We start from the raw sequence: 26,715 nt of genomic DNA, 5'->3' as shown, positions 1-26,715 counted from the left end.
CAGACCGAGGTTTCCCTGACCCACTGGCCCCCATCAGAGCTGCAGCAATTGCCCATAATTCAGGCATAATTCCATCACCTTGTGCCCATCTTGGTGGGTGGGAATCATTGGGCAGGCAACAGTACGTTTGGAGATACCTGGCTCTCCTACCCAGGCATTTCTCAAACTGCCTGAAGCCTGAAAGCAGGCTGGTGGTGACATGAGTTAGACTTAGGGTTTTTTGTTTGTTTGTGTTTTTTTGTTTGTTTGTTTGTTTGATTTTTCAGTTTTAGTGCACTGGCTTACCACTTGCCCAATACTGTTTTTAAAATTTATCAATTCCAGAGTCAAAGTATTTTTATTTTTATTTATTTTTTCTTTTTTTTTTTTGGTATTTTCCCTCTCTTTGGCTGCTAATGGCCTGTGTGATTCACAGAGCATCACCAAGTCCCCCTGCTCTCCATCTCACTAGGGTAATGCTGGCTTGCCCAGCCCCGCGATTTGAGATCTGCAAATCCAGAGGTACTTTCCTGCTCACAAAGCCCAAACTACAGGACTGTTCCTGTCCTCTCCCCAGCCTGGATTTTAAACCTGGACTTCTGTCTCCTGTTCCACACTGAGACAGGGTGCTGACCATGGGAAACACTGCAACAGCATCCGTCTTGTTAAAAACAGGGATATGTGACAGGTAGTAAGGACTTCATTGGCACGTACAGTCTAGTCACTTTAAGGGACAAATACATTTTATCTTATTTGTCGTCTAAGGGAAAGCAAATTACTCTTAAACTTGTGCTAATGAGTATCTGCTGACCATGGTAACCTGTCATGATAGGTAATTTGTCCTCTGCGTTAAATGGACTGCAGTTAATGATGACGTCTTCAGAAAAAAATGATCCTTCCTATTGCATTAGCAGGTTTCAGTGTATTGTGGCTTTATTCCTTTCAGTTCCTTGTCCCTCCTGATTTGTGATATTAGACCCAGTACCTTATCTTTCTATGAAGACCTGCTTCAGCTAGTGCCCATGTTGTCCTGTTGGTATTCCTGTGCTAAGATCCCTTCTCTTACCGAAGCCTCTTAAAATGATTAATTTTGGCTTGACAGATGCATAAGTAATTCCTCCTTTGGCCTTTCACATTGATTTTCTGTGTTTTCATTAAGGTTAATGTTCCTCAGATGAAATCAGCTCTATTATCATTCTCTTAGTTTGATTTTGGCCTAGTAGCACTTCCAACAGCTTTTGATCATTGCAGAATCCATAACTATCGCAAAGCTCCTGTAATAAAATTGGATTCAAGGAAAAAAGCCCATAAATCCTACTGTCGCGAGGAACTAATTAAAAGTCAATAAGAGATTGCATCTGCTGGGGGTGCTTGTAATTGATGAATAAGGTTGCAACCAAGCCAATGAATGTCTCTTCACAACGGATTTCAGTCAGCTCTTGCATTACCTGAAATTATGGATGAATCCATGTGAGAGCATGAGCTATAGCTAACAGGAAGCAAGAATCCAGAAACTACAATAGAAAAGTAGAACAAAGTAGAACAATAGTGACAACCACAAAAATAAAAACAAATCACGCACAGAATAGTAGGGGTTGGAAGGGACCTCAAGAGATCATCGGGTTCAACCCCTGAATTCAAATTAAAAAAATAAAAAAAATAGAAAAATAAACAAAAACTTTAATTACAAGGGCAAAAAAAAAAAAGGACTATTTTTCCTGGTGTTGGTAGCTGAGAGTTCAATGACAGCATGACATGAGAAATGCTTGTCTTTGCACACTAAAATACAATGAAGGAATATTTTTTTCCCCCAAGAAACACTACAGATATTTTTCTTGTGTATGCTTTAAGAATATTAATCTGTTTGGACTGAAATGTAAATCTTACACTATTGAGGTCTTTGTTTTGAATTAATCAGCTCTAGAATATTTTTGATTTCAGGTTTGAAGCAAGATATTGAGTCACCAAACTTTTATTTCTAATTCTGCTATTGATCTGTTCAGTGCGTTTTCTTCTCTGTGATTGGATCTTCATCCACAGGACCATTTGGATAAGTGCTTATTTCTTGAAGTGGATTGACAGGAGAATTTGTCATGTACCAGTACAAAATATCTGCCATACCACTGCACATTCAGTTGTTGTATCCAGCATCCCTATGGTTTTCTCCTATAGAGTTGTTCCATTCTCCTTAGCTCAACATTGTCGGGTGATATAAACTACATATATTAATTTTACTGCACACACATCCCAGAGGTTGTACAATTCTTTTAATATTGGTCTGAACGTCAGAGTACAGAATGTGACCTAATCATTACCTTCATCTGGAAGAAAAGAATTTCTCCCCCAATACCTGAAAAGCTGTGTTGCCCTCTGTTAGCTATCACTGATGAGTAGCAGTGGACTTCATATCGTGGCTTGACTTCTTTTCCTTAAGAGTGGTCTGCATTATCTTGCCTTGCAGCTGTCCAAAGCTGGGGCCTGGTGGGTTTTCCATGTTCCCAATTATGCTAGAACAGCCATCGCCAAAACAGAGCCCCTCTCCCAGATATGTGAATATGCCCTTTCTCTTCACCAGTCAAGGCACAGAGCTGGGAACTTCTCATAGACCCCGTGAACACACTGGAGAGAGGACAAGCACTGACAAAAAAATAATGTTTCCTTTAGCTAATATCTCTTAAAATTGGAATTCAATGTGTCTGAAAGTGAAACTCCTCCCTGAAATGTCAGCAGTAAAGGCCACATACCTGTCACTGTTGATGACAGAGCATAGTCTCATATTTCTTATAGACAGGTGACATAACTCATAAGCCATGTCATGGAGGGTGAGTGTGTGACTCCTTCCTATACACAACACTCAAGTTAGGGTGCCAGATTTGCAAAAATGTGTTTGAACACTGAGTCTTTCATGGCTTAGTGCTTGCAGTGAAGGGACAGTCCTTTCGTAGCTCAATAGCGGCAGTTACTTCCATTATTTCTGGTGTACATGGAATCTGAGATACCTCAGCTTTCAGGGCTAAAACCATTGCTAATTGGAGTCATAATTTGTCCTTACATTTAAGACCTTCCAAGATATGCTCTATCTGAATTGTATTACATGATTATCTACATAACAGATATGGAAGAAGCTGTTCTTCTCAAATGAAAAAAAAATGGCATTGATGGAGATCTGTGAAATCCTGAACTCATCTTATTCTGTCCCATCTCTTTTGTCCCTCACCTGATTTACTAAATCTAAAGCTATTCCCTGTAACTCCTGCAATGGAGCACGGTGATCATTCGTATCACATCATCAGAGATAGCAGTTCCTGTCTAATTTCCCCCTTTGGACTACTTGAGGCTTTCTTGGTGAATAATTAATGCTACAATGGTCTTTTACCACGATTTGCTATGTTCTGTTATTAAATACACTTTCTACCATTTTATTAGACTGATGCCAAAAAGCCAGCATTTTCATCAGACTCTGCAATATGAGCAATTTATGACAACTATGGCACTCTCCTACATAAACCTATTCTGGTAAAAGTGCTGTAGTTATAAATGCAGTCTTTCCTGCGTTTGGTCTTCCAGAGGCCCAAGTATGTCTGTAGTTCACACCGCCTATAAAGGAGGAAGATTCAGGCTTCCTAACTCTGGCAATCCAACACCTCTTGAGACCAGTGCACTGTAATGTCAAACTGGGAAGCATTCGGGCTCATTATAACGTGGACTTTGAAGTGGAAGGGTGAGCCAAGAAGTAATAAATTGGTATTAAGAATAAAATGTTGAACTTTCGTTTTCAGTTGTGTAATCATCCTACTCTGCTCCTTCTGAATACCCAGCCCACAATTCTGGAAACTGGGAAGAAATGGACCAGGCACAAACCAAACCAGTTGGTGCCCTCTGCAAAACAAACAGACCTACCCCAAAACAAGATGGGAGAGATTTAATTACCGGGTTGTAATGCAGTTAAAGGGTGTTGCCTTAGTATATTTGCTTCTAGAGATGCTGTTTTAAACACTGGAGGAAATAAATAAAAATCTTCTCTTATCCCAGGGCTGGCAGATTAGTCCAAAGCCATTTGGAAGCTTCCTTCCAACTGGGAAATGCCCAAGTGACCAACACTTTCCTTGAGCAAGATGATGCCATAAGAAGATGCCATTTTGGTTGCTCAAAGGCTTTCATGCATGTTTGGCTTCCATTCACTGCCGGTTTCCAGGAGTGCAGATTTTAGCTATTTGCAAAAGGAACTAAATTCTTTATTCATATGGATCCCATGTTGTTTCCTGCTGTTCGTGCTCATTTATATTTTGTTAGGAGTTGTATATTTTCCTCCCCTATATATGTTAGGAACATGTTAGGAACTGTTTTTTGTTGAGATAAAACAGAAGTGAGGTCAAGAACAGAACTAATATACCGCAGTTCTTTCTACACGATTAGCAATCCTCTTTTAGCCTCCAAAGTATTCTCAGGCACAGATAATTTTATACTTGCCATAGGTTTATTTTGAGATGTGAAAATCCATTATACTCCTCTCTTTAAATTAGGTTACATCCATTTCAGATTTTCTAGCACAATACTGTACAGATTCAAATAAATTTATTACAATAAGGAATAATCAAGACAACACCTTAAAAACAAAGTTCTATAAAACCCAGTGACTTGGGTACACCAGGAGCTACATATATCAGACCTTAATGATCTGTCTTAAACCTTATCCACATCCGGCTAAAGCAAGGAGTTACATAAGCCATCAAAAATATAACATCAGATTAGTATGGTCACGAGGGCAGCAATAAAACTGCCATCTGGAGAAAGAGCAGGGTTCATTTTAAATGCTTGATGAATATGACACTACTTCGTTTCACTGGAAGCTTCTCAAACAGCTTTTTAATCTATTAGTTTCCTGATTAATAGTATATGAGAGATGAAGTATTTACAGGCTTACAGTAGTTTAACTGATCAGCATATATCCCATCTCCCTTCTGACTTCAGTAATTCAGCCCAGTGCTGTGGACTAGCCATAAGAGCAGAGCACATCAGGGGAATGTTCCTTAAAGATTTAATTGCAGCAGACACTCTGTGAGTTTCTTAATGCATCCATGTTGTTAACCTATAAAATTTTTTTTCCTAAAGCAGATTACAGCAAGATCAGGGAGTGCAGAGTAGGGCAGGAGTTTTCCTGTTTTCTCACAGGATGAGAAAAAACCCTGAAAACCTCCTTCACTGGATGTAGAGATGAGAATTATTTCAGCAGAAAGAAAAAAATAAAAGTGTGTTTGGCAGGTGAAATTCCAGTAGATGAGGAATTGGAGGGCATTATTCAATTAATGCAGTCCATAACGTGAATCTGCAGTGTGTCCAGGTCAGGTAGAATTTCTTCACATTTTGGACATGAATACATTGAGATATTCCGCTGCTCTGGCCATTCTTGACTACCAGTTCCTGCAAGCAGAGAAGATAAATGATTACCTGTTACATTACTTGATTTTTCCACTCTTTTTGCGCAATAGTTCAAAGAGGACTTGCTTGCTCCCAATAGCCAGAGAATCACACTCTCTGCAGCTACCCAGTTGCCAGAACAGCCATAAGGGAGTTGGGGAGCAGCTTGCAGCCAAGCAAAGCTGTTTTAAACTGAACACAGCAGGGCCCGGCCCCGTGAGCTGGGGAGGGTGCTTACGGTACCTCTTTGGACAAGGCGAGGTGACTGTTCCCGTTCTGGTGCCCTGGCTCCGTGGCGATTCTGCATCTCCGCCAAAGAGTTTCTGAGGAGAAAAAAATAAGTCAATTAAAAGGACTTTGAAAAAGAAGGCTGAACAGAAGGTATCTTCCCTTTGCATCCAGAAAAGCTAAGAGGATTCAAAATAATTCAGGAGATTTGCAAGTAACTCATGTTAACAAGTCATGCATTTAGTTCACAACTGCTGCTTTGTGACACAGGACCTAGAAACACTGCTGCTTTGTGAGACAGTGCCTGTTGAAATCAGGGTCAAACAACTGACACCAGCAGGATTTAGGCAGCTACACACTCAGGAATCCAGGCGACACTCCTCTGGAAAACTCCAAGGGCTCTGAGCCACTCAAGGCAAACTGCAAATCAGATTAAAGTAGAAAAGCAAGTTATACAAGATAATGGGTTCAGAGGGCCGTTAACCTGACATGTAATTTGATTCTTCAAATTCTGGTCATTCTTCCTGTATCCAGGGCTTCCACAAGATGAGTGGAGAACACATGGTTAATAGTTCTTTCTTGTATTTTACAGCTAAGAGTGCTAAAACAGTGCAACTACAGGGCATGACAGTACTTGAAACTGCATATGCTCACTTATTACTACTACTTGGAGAAGCAACACATATCCCTGGCACACATGCAGCAAGCTTAGCTGCAGATTCACCACTAAAACTGAGGCCAGAATCCAAAGAAATTCAACTGAATCAGCAAGGAGAAGGTACCGAGTATGAGTCATCCAAAGTGAAATCTTGCTGAGGTATCCAAGTCAGAGCTGACGTGCCTTACGCTACTGTGCTTCTGAGACTCTATCACAAAACTAAATTAGAGAAGTCAGCCAACTCATTTTTTTTCCCTTTTAAAATTCAAATTAACCAAGAAATACATGTCTACAAACTCGTTTGCCTTTCTACTGAGATGCTAAAAATATAACACTGGTCATCTCCAGCATGTGGGATAACGAGACAATCCAAAGACGGCTCAGCCAAAGTCTGTTCTCACCGGCCAAGATCTTCAAGGTTTTGCTGGTCTTTTAGCAGGTATGCCAGCTGGACGGCCAACTGCTCCTTCTCCTCATGGATCTTCTCTCTTGCTGCCCTCTCAGCATGGAAATCGGAACAATAAACCTCCATCTGATCAGAGAAATTGAAGCGTGCTGAGAATTTGTAACTTAGACTGAACCAAGTCATGTATTACATGCCAAAATAGTAAACCCATATCATAGCCCGCATCTACTTAAAACACTCCTGAAGCACCTATGTACTGCAAAGTACCCAGCTGCACTGCATACAAGGTGAAGAAGACTTGGTAGCTTCTCCATTTAGACTTCAAGGGTCTTATCTGGGACTGTGCAACTGATGTAGAAGCTGAAACAAGGTGCAGAACAGCAGTGAAGAGGTGACTTGACCTGTGACACTGACAAATTGGTGGCACAGATAGTGGAACCAGACCAAGATGCCTTTTTTTTTTCCCTTTGCCTTAAATGTGAGGCAAACCCTTTTTAGACGCTGTTTACACACAGTGTTAGGTTTGAATAAATAAACCCTAAAACATATGCAGTGATTCTTAAAACAGTAGTTTTAAATATGAAAACACATCTATTCCCAGCCTTTATTTGTTGTGCCATACTCCAGTGTACTCTCCAGAACTGCAGGACATGGTGGTACAGGCTCTGCAGGGATCTGTAGGATGAGTAAGGGATTTGTGCTTTGGAACTGAGGAAACACACACACAATATTCCAGACTGAGACATTAAATAGCTCCTTCTGGTTTCTGAATAGTGTATGGAGGAACTAGCCAATTTCAAAGGAGAACTCATACCTGAGCACGCAGCACAGCCATGGTTTCAAGGTCCTCCTCTTGCTTCGTAATTATCTGCTTCATTTCATCCATCTGGAGCTGCTTTGCTGCAAGGGCTTGTTCTGCCAGCAACACCTTCGCATTCAGTTCTTCCACCACAGCTTTATCCACTCTGTCCAGCTGCAAGGAGGAACTATGATTATGAGATGAACTCAGAATATGACATTGCTTGAAGTGGAAGTTTGCTACCTACTCCTCCTGCCCTTGGAAAAGATTTCAACTCCACGGCCATCAAAGCAACTTGCACTAAGACAGAAGCAGTGACTGACCTTTGAATTTATAAATTCTTTTTGAGCTTTCAAACTACATTGTATCAAGTCAAAACAGAACTCCCTAATGGACACTCCAAAGGAAACTTTCCAAAATCTGGCACTTACATGGAGCCTCAGTTATGAAGAGGACCTATTATGGTAGACATTCTATATAAGAATACAAAAATGTTTAGAGCTCTACCCTCCTACATTTACGAACTATGCTGTGGGAACACACATATGCCTTTGCATATCACTTATCTCCAAGGACTGCACTTCATACTGCACTGCAGATTAAACCATATCTAGAAAACACCATTTAAGTACTGATGTGCAGTAAGTTTTCCGTAACTGACAGCACAGAATCTATTTTTCTCAGAGCAACGCTGCTACGTTGCATGCTATATTATATGAAGGGACCACAACTGTTTCCTGCCTGAATTTGTTCCCAGATACATTCTCACATCCCTTCCCACTCCCCCCTAATTCATTATGATTTCTCCTGGTGATGAGTTTACCTCTTTGATTTTCATTTCACTGATTGTTTTCATTGCTTCAGTGAGTTCAGGAAGGATTTTGTTGTATGCATCCTGCAAGTTACTGTATCTTGTCCTGTTTTTGAAAAGGAAAGAGGCAAAAGTTTGAAACACTTAGAAGTTCTTTGAAAGATCTGGTGCTCTTTTTACCATCTTGCATTTTGCAAAACTATCCTGCTTGTCCCAGTTGAAGGCTATTTTCCTTCCTTGTAAAATTTCAATTTCCTAGGGTTTTAAGAGTTAAAAATGTATACACAAATCTAAATCTATCAGTCTTTAGAAAAAATAACTAATCTCTTTGCAAATTAATCTGTATTTCTGATGAGAAAAAATTGTGCTCCATTCTCTCAACATCTCTCTTCCAGGGAGTTGTGTGCTGCTCATCCCTGGACCGAGTCCAAACAGATGCCCTTACTGATTTGTCTGCATTTCAGATTGAAGAATCCATCGCCCAATATCTTTATATCAAGTTCACCAATTCCGTTCCAAATTAACACCTCTCTTAGGAAAACACTGATGTCTTGATTTAGAGACTTCAAGTGATGGAGAATTCCTCAGGAGGAGAACCAGACATAGACCAGGTAATGAGCAGCTTCTCCAGCAGCCGACAGTACCTGCAGACAGTTCAGCCTACACACTTACGTACAGCTTGCGCTGACATTTCACACTCCTTCATGTTGCACATGAAAGGGAGTGGCAATATCTCCCCAAGATACAAAACCAAGTCATACTCACTTTTCTTCCTGTGTCTTGGCTTGTTCTAGCTTGACCTCTGCCTGCACGCTCTCCACCTGCAGCTCCAGCTTCTTGATGGTGTATATTAGCTGCTGCTTCTCCTCCAATTCTGATGCAGCAGCTGAGTTCATTCTTTCCAGTACTTGGCACCTGACAGAACAACGGAGAAAAGAAAAAGCTTGATCCACCCTGTTCCCCTTTTCCTGATGGATTTGGAACAAGTGGGTGTTGTAGGAAAAAAAAAATCATTTGAAAGGCTTATTTTGATGAAGAAAAAAGAAATACAAGATAAATCTGTACACAACCATCAGAAAATAAAACTACTAAACCTAATGCTTTTTTTCTTACTAGTATGAATTTCAAAGAACTGGAATTTGACAGAAAACTAAGCAAATACAGTGAGGTTCTTGTAACCACTTTTTATGACCTACAGGATCAATAATCTTCAAAAGCACTGACAGTTCATGTGAAAAGGCTTGTAACTAGGTCCCTCAGCTTCTTCCCCTAAGACTAGCACACGGATTGGTTATTTGAAGCTGGAAACAAGAAAGACTCGTCTTTATGACAGGAAGGATTAAAACCCAAATGATCAAATTCCAGGCAGTGGGGTTCTATTTGTAGAACTAGGTTGGCAGCTGGGATTTGCTGACAATTTCTGTATTTCTGTACTTTCATCTCCACTTACAAAGAAGGAGCAATCTTTTACAGCATTTCTATGAGACAGATATTTAAGTTGGTATTTGTAGAGCTAGTGAGTTTCCCTAGGTGGGAGTTGTCACACAAATATTTACTGGGTGTCACAGCAAAACTTTTGTTCTTCTGAACCTTACTTTTCTTGAAGCTTCTTCTGAATCAATTCTGCTTCTTTTAACTTCGCGTGGGCCTCCTGAAGCTCTTTAAACAGAGCGCAAACTTGAGTATTCAGGGTTTCTACTTCACTGCCAACCTTTTAGAGAAAAAATAAGGAAAATTATACATGGACAATTATAGATAGGAAAATTGCAAGCTAACTAAGACATCTAACCAGAAAGTACTGGTTAGAAGTTTTCTTTTTCTAGAGAAAACGGCACAAATCAGTCTGCATCATTACACTTTATGTTCAATAGTAAGGCTGCTTCTGCAAGGCCTCACAGTTAGCAATTATTCCTAAATGTGGCAGAACCCCATTTTGACTTAACACTGTCATAAGGTATGCGTGACTCTAAGACATCTCTATTGCTTTTGTCTAGAATACAGGTGTGTAACAGAGTTCATCATTTAAAACCTGTGGGCAGAGCAGACAGAGTCAGTGATTACTGCCACTCCTCTAAACAGCAGTTAGTCTGTCAAAGAAATATAAACAGATGGGTATCCTTAGGTAGGTTAGTTTCCTACCATCAGTAAGCTCTTTAGAAAGAGGTGTGACAGCAGGTGTAGAATGGAAGAAGCAGTTTGGAAGCAGAGAATTAGAGGAGGCGGATTAAACACGCCAGCCTCTGCCACACAACACATGAGCGTCACAGAACTGGAAGTCTACGCCTCTAACTTTTTGTAGCAGAAAAAAAATAAAAACAAATGATGACTCCATTACCATTCCTTCAGGAATCTACTTTGCAAATCAAGAAGAAAATGATTTCTAGTACAACTATTAATCAGACTTGATGATCTCGAAGGTCTTTTCCAACCTAGGCGGTTCTGAGATTACCAGTTTTGTTGTGAGTCTCTGGCCCTCTTGTTTGGGCTTCAGACCAAGAGCACCGAAAGATCCAAAAGACGGGCAAAAAGTAGTAGGAGGAAAGAAACAGGAGCAGTTCACTCCTCCTGAAACACTTCAGGGTTTCAGTTACTAAAATATACTCCCACACTCTAGGAGAGACGAAACCTTTGCCTCCTGCTGCTTTGTGGTTTCTCAAGGCACATCCTCGAGCTTTCCTAAAGAAACATCAAGATCTTATCATCACACTAGCATCAGTGTAATTGTCCCTCATACTCGAATTTTCTTTGGAAATGTTTTATCTTTTCAAATGCATGGGAAGTCCCCAGTCCAGCTTGGGAGCGAGCTAGGTGGCTGTGGCTGAAAAAGATACCAGGTGTATCAAGAATTTGCTGCTGTCGTAAATCCTTGAAGAAAATTTTCACTTTTGTAACAGAGAAAGTCCACCACTTCACCAGGCAACTGAAGCAACAGAAGTTGTTCATCCACGACGACCTGTGAGCACTTCCAGCTTTTATCTCCCAGCAGAAGTGTGGAACAGAGCCAGTGAGACTGACAGGTGGACAGAACACAACTGTCTACTGACAGGTGTTGAAGAGGTCACCCTCCATAAGCTGCCAACGCCATTCGCCAGTCATACCAATCAAAAGGGACTGAAGATGATGGTGTGAACACAAACCACATTGCTCTATGCTTTTTCTAACTTCGAAGCAAAAACAGATCTTTCGTCTACCAGCATAGCTTCAAAGCAAGCCACAAAAATATGTTACTGAGCAATCCAGCTAATCCAATCACACTCATGGAGGAAAGCGCTCATTTCTGTAAGGTGATGGCATTTCAATTTGCAGAAAACTAGACATCAGCAGCAATTTCTTTAACAGAAAGCATACCAGCAAATGAAACCATGTATCACTGGCAAGAGTTTGACTTCTAATAAAGCTGCACTGTGAATTTTTGCTCCCTCACGAAAGCCATCAAAATTCAAGATATCTTACTTAATTGGGACACTATCGTTGCATACTTCTGGGAAGCAATCTTGCTGAAAGAAAAGACTAAGCTGACTCAAAAAATCCCATCGCACAGTACGGACTGTCTCTCTCCAACAACCACTTCCTAGCTCAGGAAAGAGGAACACCAAAATCACAGCTTTCTAGGTCTGTTTCTGGGACTTTTGCAAGCAGCCTTCCAGGGATGGCAGAGCAATAACTGCAGCAGTGCTTTAAGATGCCTCATCTCAGGAGACCTGGCTTGAGTTAGTGTCCACGTGAGTGTTTGGCAGATGTTCTCTAGCCTCTTCTACCCCAGCCACTCCTCACTCTCCAAACAGAGTAGAGCAGGTTTGAGAAACACTTCCCTCTGTCCCCAGGATGTCTTCCAACTGCGGAGCCCTCAGAGTCCACACCACAACCATACACTGTTTCATTAAATATCTACATTTTACAACAGAGGGAGAAAACATGAACTAAGCTGACGAGAACCCTCTGAAGGGGCATATACAACAGCATATTCAACAGCACACACATGGAAAGAATGAGTGCTGCCACAAGGATGCCACTATGCTGATGTCGATATCAGCCCTTCAGTAAGGAGCACAGGGCTCAAACTGTAATTAAGGCAAAGTTGAGATAAAAATACTGTAAAGAATTAACTGAGACATCATCTGCCTTCCACAGAAAGGACATCTTCTGGCCTGACCACGAGCTGGTACAAGAAGAACTGGTTAATTAAGCCAGCCCTGCCCTAGAATACTTGTCCTGGCCTTCAGAAGGACACAGGTCTCCAGCAGATCCCGTATCATATTTGCTAGCCCCATGCAGCACCTCAGATAACCCACGCTGCCTCACACACAGGCATTCTTAGCTGTCTGTATTTTGTGGTTGCACTGACCCTGAATGGATCTCTACTGTTAGGGGAGCTTCCCAGGCTCTGTTCAGTGGTGCCCAGTGCCAGGATATGGGGGCAGAGGGCACAAACTGGAACACAAGAGGACCCATCTGACCTCCAGGCAGCACTTCTGTGCTGTGGGGGTGACGGAGCAGTGGCACAGGCTGCCCAGAGAGGCTGTGGGGTCTCCTTGGAGATCGTGGACCCACCTGGACGTGGTGCTGGGCACCCTGCTCGGGGTGGCCCTGCTGGAGCAGGGGTGGGACCAGACGGACCCAGAGGTCCCTTCCCACCTCAGCCATCCTGGGACTCCGTGATTTTTACACACTTACCCCACACGGAGAGGCCTACAACTGTAGGCACATAAATTTAGATGTCTGAATCCGGAGCTGAATCCCAACCCCAAAATCCATTCAAAGCCTTAACTGAAAACATCAGGACTAGATTTGCCTGGATCTGTGTCACAACCCAAGATAGTTACACACCCCCATTGCACTGCATCTCACCAGAACCATGAAAAAATCATGCCAGGCACCATATAAGCTACACATTTAAAGTCTGTTTTACAGTTGGCTGTCAGTGGATTCTTATCTAAAAGCTGACCTAGTCTGCAGTTGGAAAACTCATCCGGTTTAGAAGATTTTGTGGGGACAGAAATGACTGCATCCTTCTCTGTCTAATGGGCATGGCCAGGACAATGAGGTGCACCTGAAGTTATGCCACACTTCCCTAATTCTTGGCCATCAATCTTACCCCTTCTGAGTGGCTGGTGTAATTTGGAACCACCTATAAGATATGGATTGGAGAGTTCAAAATTCACTTCCATGGCCCGTGCAGGACATTTGCCCCTGCTCTCTGACAGAAAGTGCAAATGTAGACCCTGAAGTTGTTGGTCTCAACACGTAAGTTGTATGCTGTTAAAACTCAGCTCAGGAGGACAGATACTTACAGCCTCTGTACTCTCTTCTTCCTGGTCAGTTTGTGTCCCTTTCTCCAGGCAGTTGCTTGTTTCATTCTCCAGCTTTGAAATTCTGGAAAACAGAAGAATCCCGTTCAATATGTACATTGTGACTGTTCAAGGTTTTCATGCAAGTGATGTACTGCCTTTCTAACATCACAGCCACGAATGGGGGCAGAACTGAAAGTCCAGACATGCAGGAAAGCCGGCACAGTCGTGGGGCCTCCTGATGAATGCAGGACCCCCAGCATGTATATTTAATTACAGTGGATGTACAAGTCTGCATGTGTGGTGAAGGACAGTGACATTCAGTCGCTGGTCAATTTAGTCACCGATCAATTTTTGGTACAGCCCAAAACTGCTAGTTCTCTGAAAACCGGTCAGTCTGTTCACTGAATCCAATGACTACCACTGCCTCTATTTTCCTCCGATATTTTCAGAGGCTGAGATTTCTAAGAATCATTTGGCTCTGGCTCATTACCTCTTCTAGGAAGACCACGTCAAAACAATTACTGAGCCACTAACCTTTCATAGCAAGTAATGTCCAGGAAGTGTTACTCTGCCTCTGCAAACTGGGGATTTGGAGCAGCTACTGCTTGGGCAATTGTACACGCCTGAACAGTCATGCTGATACGTACATAACTGAGCTGTGATGGACCCTCATGCAGGTCTCACTGCAAAAATGCTCTCCTAGGTAAGTTTGGAATTAAAATCATCGTAGACATTTCCAAGGAGCTTTGCCAAGCTCACACTGCTAAACGTAGCCTGCCAATAGCACAAAGAGAACTGTAATCCCTGCTTTATACAGGGTGATTTGGTTAAGCCCCGCACGTAGATACAAAAATTGCCTTCATATAAAAGCAAATAATGACAGAGGAGTGAGCAGAAAGAACATCCTCAGCTCATTCTCATATTGTTCTGACATCACCTGCGGAAAGCTGAAACCCAAGAGGCAACAGGTAATTTGTCTTGATCTGTGGTGCTACAGGAGGTAATAAGACAGAGAAACTCTTTTGCTCACAGAACGGAACTTGTGGTTTATCCCTATCAGAGCTATGACAAAAAGACATTATTACTAGTGAGCACTCAGGAAATTCCCCATCCAGGTCATACTGATATTTCAGCTTGTCTCCCATCAGCCACAGACTTGGTAACTGCAGCAGCAGCCCTGAAAGAAAACAGCTTAAAACATTACAGTGCACCATTTCGTACCTCTCTTTGTGATCCTGCAGCTCCTTCTCAAGTTTTTCTCTTTTCTGAGTTTCATTTCTAAGGCAGCAGAGCAGCTGGCTTACAGTTAGCTCCTCCGATTCCAAATTCTTGGACTCATCTGCATATTTGCCCCTGCTGCAAACCAAACGAGAGGTAAGTAACAACAGCTATGATTTTATTAGGGCACTTCCTCACCCCCTGGTTCTGGGACCTGATCTGAAAGGCCAGTTTCACACAGTGCTGAAAAGCAACGTTCTGAGCAAAGAGCTCATTCCTGAGAACCACGACCTGCCCACAAACCAGTAGCCCCAGTCCCTGAGCGTGTGCAGTGCTCAGACTGTCCCTTCATCAGGCTGGGCGAACAATTTGGTATTTAAGCAAAGGAAACAAAAACAGTCAAGACAATACAAAACCCAGTGCCTTTATTCTGACCTACTTTGCATCCCCTTCTGCTAAGTGCTGCTGTATGTTCCCAAAATAACTCTTTTTCCACTGAAATATGCAACATTTCTTATCTTTGTCTCATTCCTTTCCAGGAGAAGAAGGCATGCTCCACCAACAATGGACATTGGGAATTACTTTCTTTTCCAGACAAAAAAAATCCTTCAATATTTTGCCTCCATCATATTCTACAGCTCTTTGGAAAATTGCATATGCTACCACAGAAACAAACCAAAGCAAATAAAAAACACTCTGAAAAAATAAACTAAGTTAATTTTCTGAGATAAAATACTGCATTCTATTACCTCCACTTTCATGTCCATCCAGACAGAACGTCGAAATTCACAAACTATATGGTAACAGATAGAGGTTACACATTTCAGAAGCTCAGCTGGAAAACAGCACGTGTTTACAACTTCAGTTTTGTAATTCAGAAAAGAAAGTAAAGCATAGTGCTGTATGTGCTCCTGAGAGCCTGGTATCTTTGGTGAGCAAAATTCAGTACCCCAAAGACAGCGTTCAGCCAGGATATATTAAGTAAATAACTTTTATCAGGGGATTTTTAGTGCATCGGCCTGCTCTTACAAAAATAAACCTGTCCTGAGTGGATCACATTTCTCTGAAGCTGTTAAGAGCACCGGTCTAAGGTTTCAGTACTGGACAAAGACACGTGGTGCCACAGGAAATTTTGAGAGAGGTATATATACCCCCTGTTCTTGTAGACATGGCTCTGACGCTCATAAGAAGGGAAGCAGGTCCCACAGAGATTATTGTCTAATAATCAAAGTGTTCTCACAAGCCATTGCTCATGACAACCTGAATGCTTGCAGCCTGTCTGCGGTCAGCATCTCTTTGTTTCATAACTTGACCATAACTGTTTTTTTGCCTTCAGCTGCTTAACCGCATGCTGAGGGTCAAGTTTTCTACGTTATTACATTAAAATGCTGATCTCCTTTGCAGTGAAGCAGGCGGTGACGGAGTTCAAAGGAAAACACGCATGCAGAGCACAGCTTTCCAGCCTGCTTTGCCCCAAACATTTTCTATATCCTTCCCTTTCAAAAGCAAGGCCACAAAGTAAATGAGACAGTTCAGCCACAAGCACCTAGCTGCTACATTGGGCAGTATCCCAAATGGAAAGTTTTATAGTATCAGCTGTCTGTGTCCATGAGGAGCAAAGGTTCAGCTAGGGGCAAGAAAGTCCCTTGTGCCCTGGAGCTGACGTAAAGATCAGATTTTGAGAAGTAACTTAAACAGAACTCTGATATCTTAAGCCTAGTACCCTGAAAAACGAGGACTATGCCATTGCACTGTCTGCCTGCCCCACTGTGATCAACTTTATACAAACAACACGCAAGCAGAATGGGCAGGGATCGGGTCTGAAAGGCTACAAATCCTCTGATTCTTACCAATATCATTAGAATCGGGTAGATGACTCTATTAGAGTCCAGAGTGACTAGATGGGAGGGCGTCCCTGCAGCCTCTATCTTTTCTTTTTGGCCTCCCTTAAAAACCTGAAAAGTAGCAGGCAGTTGGCAAGTCTGCACGTACATAAATGCCCGGCCAACTGGCCAGAATACGCACTCCCTCGTCAGCTAGTGAAAACAGGAGGGAAAAACGCCAGAGAGCTGGGGGTCTTTCCAACGTGGTCAGAAGGTAGAGCTACTGCAGTGGAAGGATGCAAGGCCACAGGAAAACAGGATTTACTACACGTTCCTCTAGAAAAAAAACTTCCCTTACATTGAAAGCAAAACACATTGCAGAAGTTTGAATCACTCGAGAATCTACATACATGTAGACAGCGACGTTACTGGGCACTTCACCACTATTATCTTGATTTTCTTTTGCAGCTCTGTTTATTTCTCCTTCCTAAGAAAGAAAGAAAAAAAAAAAAAAAACTATTAGCTTGGTATTTGGACTAACCGGGACATAGTTTTATTTACTTAAGGAAGGAAGAAAACCAGGAAAAAATACTGCGGTGGCAATAAAAAATAAATAAAACACAAAACTCCTACATACCAGTTTCACGTTAACTTAAATACTTCACATGCCTTTCTCTGTATCTCTTCAGGACTGATCAGAGAAGAGAAACAACAATGAGATTTGGCCTTCTTTCATCAACAATTTCCATGGCCATTCTCTCTTGTAAAGATGACACAGCAACAGCACTGCCAATAGATTTTGAATACAAGCCTAAAAACCACTCAGTCTCCTGCCTGCCAAGAGAACCACTCTTCTTTCCCACTGCAAAACTCATCCATGACCTTTGTAGTTCAAAGGGAACTCTTTGTAGCAAAAAAGGAGAAGGCATCCTTGAAGCTTTCCTGCAGTCTGAAGTTTTCTCTGACAACTCCGAAGAATTTTTAATTAAATTCTCTTAATTTCTTGTTGTACTTTTTTCCAGAGAGGGATGTGCTATTACAGGGGTAGCAGAGACCCACATTTTCACATTTCACTTTTTGCCTATAAAGATTTCTCAGATACAAGAAGAGTAGAAAAAAAACAGATTTCTGTGCTTCTAGGGAACACAGAAGAAAAAATCACTTTGCAAAAAAATGAGAACCAAGCTTGAAACAAAGTTTCTGGCTGCAGCTCACCGTGTCCTTTTTATTCCCCTCACTTACATTCATCCCAATCTCCACGAAAGAGTCCTCTGCTGAGATGTTCAGCTTGACCTGCAGTTCTGAAATGATGGCTAGTAGATCTGCCTTCTCAGCCTGGAGCCGCTGCACCTGGGACTTGAGCTGCTTCGCTTCCTTCTCAGGAGCCACGCAGCCCTCCTGGGATAAACAAAAACCTGCATTAGCCAACAAACAGGAAACAGCAGACAAGGAGTACAGAGCCTGAACGTAACAGTGGTGTCCCTTTGCCCTACTTCTCTGATTAGGTTTGCCTGGAAAAATCCAGTATAGAGATCCCTAAGCTATGCTTTGGTTCACTAGACAGCAAGAAGCGTAAACTGTGCAACCAGGTTTATCAAGCGATGAGTATCATGATTCTGGAAAACATGGACCTGGTCTGCTGAATGCACGGATAATTAGGATGTAAATCTTTGCCTGAACCTATGCCTCTCACTGCCACGCAGGGTCTCAGTCATCCTATACTTTTTTTTTTTTCCCCATATCCTTATTTCTTTTTCCAAAACTACCTAAGATTCTAGGGAGAAACAACCAGTTGGCAAAGAGACTTTCTGTATACACCACTTCCAGCCTTCTACCATCTTAAAACTCCCTCTCTGTACTCCACATCCATGTATAAATTTCTGCCTGTATCCCTGACCTTCACACCAAGTTCTACATCCCTCCCATTCCACAACCTCTATCCCTCAGAGCTTCCCAAACTTAATCTCTCCTTCCAGTTGTGACTGTCTCCTTCACCTTCTGCTTCTTCTCTTTCCTCAGGATCCTCAAAACCCTCTCTTAAGCCCCCACATAACCAGGAAGCCTCTTTTTCTTCTCCCTTTCCTTTAGATGCCTCTCCCCCTTACGAAACTCTCCCTGGAGTTTGTTTCTTCCCTGTTTTGTAATCCAATTCTTCTATCTCTTGGTAATGCTTTATTATATGACATGCCATCAGTATAAATTCTGAACAATTCCTGGAGTTGGAATTACATTCTAACCTATCATTCACGCCAAATCTCCAAACTCTTGCCATGATGACAGTGTCTCATCTTGCAATACTTCCTTACACACGACTCACTGTGATTTTGTGCTCAGGCTATAAAAGGCTGCAACAGGAGTCAGCTCCAGTGAAGAAGAGAGAGTTTCATTGCCACCAGTGCTCTCAGGGGTATTGTTTTGAGAGAAACTCTCCTATGAATGCTGCTTTATCACTAAGGAAAGCAACAGTATACATCTGTGATTTGCTTTGTGTGAAATGGACACGTCACTTAGCAGTAGCAAGGGACTATAATCCATCTCAGTAAAGAGTGAAAAACAGAGGTGAGAGGAGAGAAATTAGACTTTTTTTTCTCCTTAGGAGAAAATTAGAAGATTAGGAGAATTTTTTTTAATGCTTTAAAAAAAAAAAAAAGATAATTCAATTAAAGTATAGCCAAAGTCTTCAAGAGAGAAAACCATTTTGGCTTAGATGACACTGTCAGCCTGAAAATCATGGTCAGAAGTGAAATGTTTCTATCTAAATGAAATGATCGCTGACTGATAGAACTGCAAAAATCACTAAAGAATCAAGAATTGCTTTATGGAGTTCTTACAGATGAGATAATTAAGAGATTTATTTTTACTTAGTCGGATTGCCCAGGCAGGTTGGATCACTCTGTCAGTAACACACTTTAAGTATCTGAAGCACAAGAAGTTCTGAAACAGGTATGGGCAGAATAAATCCCCTACCTCCCCTTAAAATTTCAGATTTATGAAATTCTGAGTTTCCCTGGAACACAATCCTGAAACACGACTTTTAGCCTGGTTTCCTAACACAGTCACACTTGCACAATCACATGTTTATACATGACTTCCCTTATACCCTTCACAACTTTCGAACTCATCGGCCAGTTTAAATTTACATGTTGGGAGATTTCTAACAGAGTTCCATAAAATAGGCAGTCATGAGAGGAAAGGAAAGCCTACCAGTGACCCTGTGGAGGGAAAGGCTGATACACTCATCCTCCAGCAGGCAACAGCGAATCCACATTCATTCTGCACCATCTGCCAGTATTGATTGATTTGGCTGTGCGTGAAACTTCTCGTTAATCATCTCTTCACATAACAATGCGGGACACAAAGCAGGTTTTGTTCTAACAGGCTTTGTCCACAGACATACTCAGTACTACCTGCGAATTGGTGTTATCTGACTGCTAAGCAATCACCTGCAACATTAGAAACTACTTGCTACAGAGCCAAAGGTAACACAGAGGGAGAAAGCTCAGTCAGACTGAAATAGAGCAGCTGAAGAACAAATCTAATCTGAACCTTAGTAAAAAGGCTTTCATGAGTGGAGAAAGATATATGGGGCCTGGAGCACCTCCCCTGTGAGGAAAGGCTGAGACCTGGGTCTGTTCAGCCTGGAGAAGAGAAGACTGACTGAGAGGGGATCTCATCAATAAGTATAAATACCTGAGGTGTGGGAGACAGAGGGATTTGGCCAACCTCTTTTCAGTGCTTTGTGGGGACAGAACAAGGGGCAATGGCCACAAAATGGAGCCCAGGAAGTTCCACCCCAACATGCGAAAGAACTTCTTCATGGTGAGGGTGACGGAGCCCTGGGACAGGCTGCCCAGGGAGGTTGTGGGGTCTCCTTCTCTGGAGATATTCAAGGCCCGTCTGAACGCCTACCTGGGCAGCCTGCTCTGGGGAACCTGCTTTGGCAGGGGGGTTGGACCCGATGATTTCTGGAGGTCCCTTCAAACCCCTTCAATTCTGTGATTCTGTGATATAAAAATAGATGGCAGGTTGTTTTTTTTTTTTTTTCTTTTTGCTTACATGCCAACTTCCCACCGGAAACACAAAAACAAAGCAATCAAACTTTCCTGAGAAAGAATCTAAGGAGGAAAGGGAGGGATGAAGCCAACCGAACAGTAAACAAGATAAAGAATGGTAAGTTGCCAAGAAATGCTCATTTCTGATTTGTAATGTTGATAATGTTAACTGTTATTATTAATTATTATTAAAATGGTAATTATCTCAGGTGTGGCACTATGTTCTGTTACCACACTCTGAGAAGACTCACTTCATAAAATAAGTCAGGCCAAGACTACCTGTTACAGCATAAGGATAAAAATGGAGAACGTTAACAAAACTCCAAACCTCACAGTATGATGAAGGGGCATAAAAGCTCCTTTCATTAATTTCAAAGTATGTCAATCCAAGCATTTCCTTGTTTACCATTTCAGCTCCTTCTTCTCTTTCCTTTAAGCTCTGAAGCTGTTGCTGTAGCTGTTCATTTTCAATGCACTTGGCTAGCAGGCACTGCTTTGCTTCTTTAAACTTTGTCTCGTAAAATTCTCGTTCTTCTTTCTGCTTCTCTCGCCAGATGGAAAGTTCCTCATATCGCTCCTTCATAGCTTGGTTATGCAACTTCATGGCTTCTAAAGGATAGCCAGAGACAAGTCATTGATTCACAGTAACACATGTCAATGAAACAGCAGATTTCCTCTACATGGGCTCAGCATTCTTCAGTATCAAAGGGGTAAGCAGTAATTAGGTTTATATGCAAACCTCCTTTTCATGTGTCTTACATAGTGAACTGAAACAAAACTTACTACAGCTCCTTAACACTTTAATAAATACTATTAAAACCATTGCTGAAATAACATGCCCACACTCTCTCACTCCTTGAATTATTCCGAAGCTAAGAAGTGCAAGCAAGAAGTATTGCTCACAAGAAGTTCTCGTTATCTTGCTGCATGTGTTATGTGCATGATGAACCCAAATGAAACTACTGAACAGAGATTATGAAACTAATGACAGTCAGCAGGGAAAGCGGATTTTCTAGACTGGTAAAATAGTGCACGAAAGCAGATGCTATCAAATTGAAAGTCTCAAATATGTCCAACCATACTCTGCTTGAACGTTCGGTTAAGATTTGATTTAAAATGTTGAAAAAAAATGTAACTGATAACTTATAGCAAGGTCAGCTCACCCTGACTGGGAAGGCATGTTTTATGTAACAAAGTCAGTGAGTCAGTATGTAACAGCACCAGTCTCATTATAGCAAAATGCTTACAGTATTTTTATGAAGCCAACAAAAGGATTTCAAACTTGCTTTTTAAAGCAACATTCTCGAAGCCAGTTGCTTGAAAATCTTTTGTACATTGTATATTCCTGTAACTGCCCTTATGTCTTGATGCCATTTTGCAAGGTATGAGTTACAACAGCTGCAATTATGGCCCTAAAACATTATCTTATATGGCATAGGACCTTTTAGCAGAATACCAGAGGTGCTCCTCGAAGCGACTTTCCTGCCAGATACTCATGGGACTCCAAGGCAGAGAACTTGCACCAGGTCCAAAAATGATTCAGATGGAACTTGAACACTGACTTAAAATCACAGCACACAGGACACATGACTTTATGCTCTGTTACTATATAAATAGTTAGGTACCTCTGTCTTTTATGCAGAAAATCCCCAAATCCCTTGGGTTTTGCTCTAACCATTAAAAAAAATATATGCATCTAACACCTAAGATTTTGGGATCGAGAAACAAAGCTTTCTCACCTAAAAGGCTTAAATCATTAGGCATTTTCAGAGAAATCTAATGGTCTCTCCCAGATAGACCAAGCTATGACTGTTACTTCCTTTTGAAGCACAGAAGGTGCTACCACAACTAAACTTTCGAAGTGGTTACTACACACAGTGTAGAACAGTCTGCTTCAATTCCCCTCGCTACCTGAGAGGATTCAGCACCTTTCAGAGAATATCTTAACCAGAACTATTCTGGATGTCGTGGACTACCTATCCACTTTGCTGATGTAGCTATGACAAAATGTTAGTCTATCTGTAATGGAGATGCTCAACCATTCTAAAATACAAACCAAAAAAAGCTCTTAAAGGCTGATGAGCAAAATCTCCTAAAATACACAATGCAATTCTGACTGTGTGTGTAGTTCTGAAGCAACTAAGTCACTCATAAATTGGGCTGTTCTCCCCCTAATCTTCCATACTGATTCAACTTGATGTGTCCTATCAGTTGGCCTTGCCACTTGCAGAGTTGCTTGTACAGTGAATGCTACCCAGATATAAAACGTCATCCAGCAAGGGCACAGAATTCATACCCGCAGGAAAAGAAAAACAAACAAACAAACTGCAGAAGAGACTCCTTTTGCATTTCAAGACAGATCTGCATTCACATTCACCTTTTAACTCGTTGTTCTCAGTGATCAGTTCTTTCATCTGCTGTACCATCTCTTCTGGTGTGTATGTGCTGAGGGTGGGGGCAGCCGCACCGTCCGTCCCGTTTTCCATTTTGCTCCTGGGATGCTCTCCATTTTCAGCAGGACGGCTCTGCACCTTGCTGGACATCTCTGAAGCGACCACTACAAGGTCAGTAATGAGAAAAACATGATTTCTTGCCAAATAGCTACTTAGAAAGAAAATACGACACTTTCATTTCACCTGGACGAGCTGTGCATCCAGTCATAGCATGCAGGGACCACCCGATCCCTCTGACCCCACTACTCCAGAACACCCACGAGTCTCTATATCCCATTAACCCCCTCAGAGAGAGGACTGGATGAATAAAGCTGAGACATCCACAAGTCTCTATATCCCATTAACCTCCCCCAGAAAGAGAGGGCTGGATGAATAAGGCATTTGATTCCTGAGACATCTTGGATGAGTAACACCGAGACGTCTCTCAGCCTAAAACCGTTCCTTGGGAGCCCCTTCCTCTGGGAATGAAACATAAAAAGAAGCTTTAATCCCCTTCCCTGCACACTAGGAAGCCTTTAAGGGCAGCAAAGCCGTGTTTCACCCACTCTCCCCGTCCCTCAGGCGCACCCAGCAGCCTCCCCGGGGCTGGGGGACCCCCCCCGGGGCTGGGGGACCCCCCCCGGGGCTGGGGGACCCCCTGCCCACCCACACACCCCTACCAGGAGGCCTCGAAAAGCTCTCGGTCCCCTTTACCGCCGGGATTACATTTCCGCCGCCTCCCTGCCAGCTTTCGTTTTCTCTTTCCGTCGCAGTTTGCTTCGCCGGGGGAGGCGCTGAGGCGGCCGCCTCCGTGCCCAGTCACGGCTCTCCCCTTGCCTTGCCTTCCCCGTAGGCCCACCCCGGAGCCGCTGAGTCACCGGCCACGGCCGCCTGCGGCCGGCGGCAGGGACAAGCGACCTCCCCGGTCCCCTCCCGGCCCCGTCGCCTCAGCGCCCCGCGGGGGCCGTGCCCGCCGCCGCCCCGCTCACCCCGCTCACGCCGTGCCCATGGCGGCGGCCGCCCGCATCGGCTGAGTGCCGAGAGCCGCCGTCTCCGCCTTCCCCCGCGGGGATTTCCCCAGCTCGGAGCGGCCTCTGGGCGGCACTGCCCGGCCGGGCGGGTCTTGACAGCCGGCCCCCTTCAGGCGCTGGCAGGCCGCTGGGAGGTCTCCCCGGAGCCTTCTCTTCTCCAGGCTGAACACCCCCAGCTCCCTCAGCCTGGCTCCACAGCAGAGGGGCTGCAGCCTCTGATCATCCTCGTGGCCTCCTCTGGACTCGCTCTGATACATCCCTGTCCTTGTGCTGGGCCCCAGAGCTGAACGCAGGCTCCAGGTGGGGTCTGACGAGAGCAGAGCAGAGGGGGACAATCCCCTCCCCGCCCTGCTGCTCACACTGCTTTTGTTTGGACGCTGTTGGCTTTTTGGGCTGCAAGTGCACATTGCTGGCTTGTGTTGAGCTTCTTGTTAACCCCTAGGTCCTTCTCCGCAGGGCTGCTCTCCATCCATTCTCCTCCCAGCCTGGATTTGGGCTTGGGATTGCCCTGTCCCAGGTGCAGGACCTTGCATTTGGCCTTGCTGAACCTCATAAGGTTCACACAGCCCCACCTCTCAGGCTTGTCCAGGTTCCTTCCCTCCAGCGTGTCGACCGCACCACACAGCTCAGTGTTGCTGGCAAACTTGCCAAGGGTGCACTCGATCCCACTGTACATGTCACCGACAAAGACGCTAAACAGCACCGGTGCCAGATACCCTGCAGAGGGGAAAGTACCAAGGGCAGAGCATCCTGCTGAGCCTGGCCCTGGGGCTACTGAGGAAGACAGGCTCCTCTGAGGACAGGTCCCCATCTGCCTGGGCCTCCCTTGGGTTCTGCTTCACGGGGCTCTATGTTTTTCCTGTCAGGGTAGAGGCCTCGCAGGTGGCAGAGCAGCCAAGTCCCACACAACCAAAGGCTGCAGGACAGATAAGCACGCCCCACCACATCAGCCCCCCACTGACCTGCGATGAACCGTGTGTGTAGGGTAGGTATGGAGAAGGGAGCTCTATGCCCTTCACAGCTCCATGGCCTTGGCCCACATCTGGGCACACAGCAACTCCCTTCCCGTACAAGTTTCTACACAGAGGAGGCAGCGGGTGGGATCCAGTGGGGACCCAAAGCAAAATCCAGCAGGGAAGATGAGGGCTGCAGTCAGTCCTTTGGAAGGTAGCTGCCCTAGCAGGCAGGCTCTCTTATGTTGGATTACAGGGGCTTCATCACACCCTCTGTCACCATCTTCCAACTCAGATAGCTGTGTACCCTGGGAACAATTGGCCTTACTAATAAAGATGGAAGCAAAAAAGGCATTCAATACCTCAGCCTTATCCTTATCTTTCATCACTATGTTTCCCCTCACAACCAGTAAGGGATGGAGATTCTCCTTAGTCCTTCTTTTGCTGTTGATGTGTTTATTAAAGCATTTCTTATTCTCCTTTACTGCACTAGCCAAACTGAGTTCCAGCTGGGCTTTGGCCCTTCTAATTTTCTCACTGAACAACTTGACAACAGCTCTATAGTCCTACTGCATTGCCTGCCCCTTCTTCCAGAGCTCATAAACTCTTTTTTTTTTTTTTTCCTGAGCTTCTGAAGAAGCTTTCTGTTTAGCAAGGCTGGTCTTCTTCCCTGCCAGCCTGAGTTTCAGCACATTGGCATGGCCTGCCCCTGTGCCTTCAAGATTTATTTCTTGAAGAAAGTCCAGCCTTCCTGCACTCCTTTACCTTCCAGAATCAGTCCCAAGGGACTCTGGCAACCAGGTCTCTAAATGGGCCAAAATCTGCCTTCTGGAAATCCAAGGTAGCAGTTCTGCTAACTGCCTTCCTTGCTTCACCAAAGATCAAAAACTCTATCATTTTGTGATCTCTGTGCCCAAGACAGCCTCCAACCACCACGTCACCCCCAAGTCCTTCCCTGTTTGCAAGCAGCAGGTCAAGTGGGACACCCTCCCTAGCTTGCTTCTTCACCACCTCTGTCAGGAAGTTATCCTCCACACACTCCAGGAATCTCTTAGACCATTTTCTCTCTGTCGTACTGTGTTTCCAGCAGACAACTGGGAATTTGAAATCCCCCATGAGAAAAAGGACCAGAGATCGCAAGACTTCTAGTTGCTTATAGAATATTTCATCTACCTCTTCATCCACCTTGGGCTGTCTATATGCGACTACCACCATAATATCTGCCTTATTAGCTTTTCTTCTGTCTCTTAGCCAAAGAAACTCAACTTTTTCATCACCATAACCAAGCTTCATGTAGTTTAAGCATTCCCTAACGTAATCCTTTCCTTCTCCACCTCTCTCTCCTGCAGAGCCTGTAACCATCTGTCCAAGCACTCCAGGCACGTAAGTTGTCCCACCATCTCTCACTGAGGCCAATGATATCATAGCCCTGAGACTTAACTAAAACTTCCAGTTCCCCTTGTTTATTGAAGAAACAATAGAGGAGGATATCAAGAGGATTGGTTAGGAAAGGTTTCTCATTACACTAGAACTAAAAAGTGCCCAGAGAAATGATCAGACAACGCTGTAAATTGAACAAAATGAGGTGCTTTTCATACAAGACTATGATTACATTT

General features: G+C 43.4%; 1 protein-coding gene across 4 annotated transcripts; it reads right to left on the bottom strand.

Annotated features, from left to right (window-relative positions):
- Positions 1–4,437: 4,437 nt before the first annotated feature.
- On the bottom strand, positions 4,438–24,355 carry OPTN (optineurin). Of its 4 annotated transcripts, none has more exons than XM_083819649.1 (14): positions 24,105–24,355; positions 23,061–23,240; positions 21,090–21,292; positions 17,874–18,029; positions 17,042–17,118; positions 14,812–14,946; positions 13,591–13,672; positions 9,895–10,010; positions 9,065–9,214; positions 8,312–8,405; positions 7,504–7,662; positions 6,685–6,815; positions 5,641–5,720; positions 4,438–5,400 (listed from the first exon to the last, which is right to left on the bottom strand). In XM_083819649.1, the coding sequence occupies exons 2-14, from the start codon at positions 23,224–23,226 to the stop codon at positions 5,279–5,281; spliced, it is 1,671 nt and encodes a 556-aa protein (XP_083675775.1). In that variant the 5' UTR covers positions 23,227–23,240; positions 24,105–24,355; the 3' UTR covers positions 4,438–5,278. The 4 variants fall into 4 exon arrangements, with proteins under 4 accessions (XP_083675775.1, XP_083675778.1, XP_083675777.1 ...); XM_083819652.1 differs by lacking the exon at positions 24,105–24,355 and adding an exon at positions 23,830–24,059; XM_083819651.1 differs by lacking the exon at positions 24,105–24,355 and adding an exon at positions 23,842–24,009.
- Positions 24,356–26,715: the final 2,360 nt, after the last annotated feature.

The sequence above is a fragment of the Anser anser genome (assembly GCF_964211835.1).
Source record: "Anser anser genome assembly, chromosome: 1".
Classification (NCBI taxonomy): Eukaryota; Metazoa; Chordata; class Aves; order Anseriformes; family Anatidae; genus Anser; species Anser anser.
This window is presented reverse-complemented; position numbering and strand designations above follow the sequence as displayed.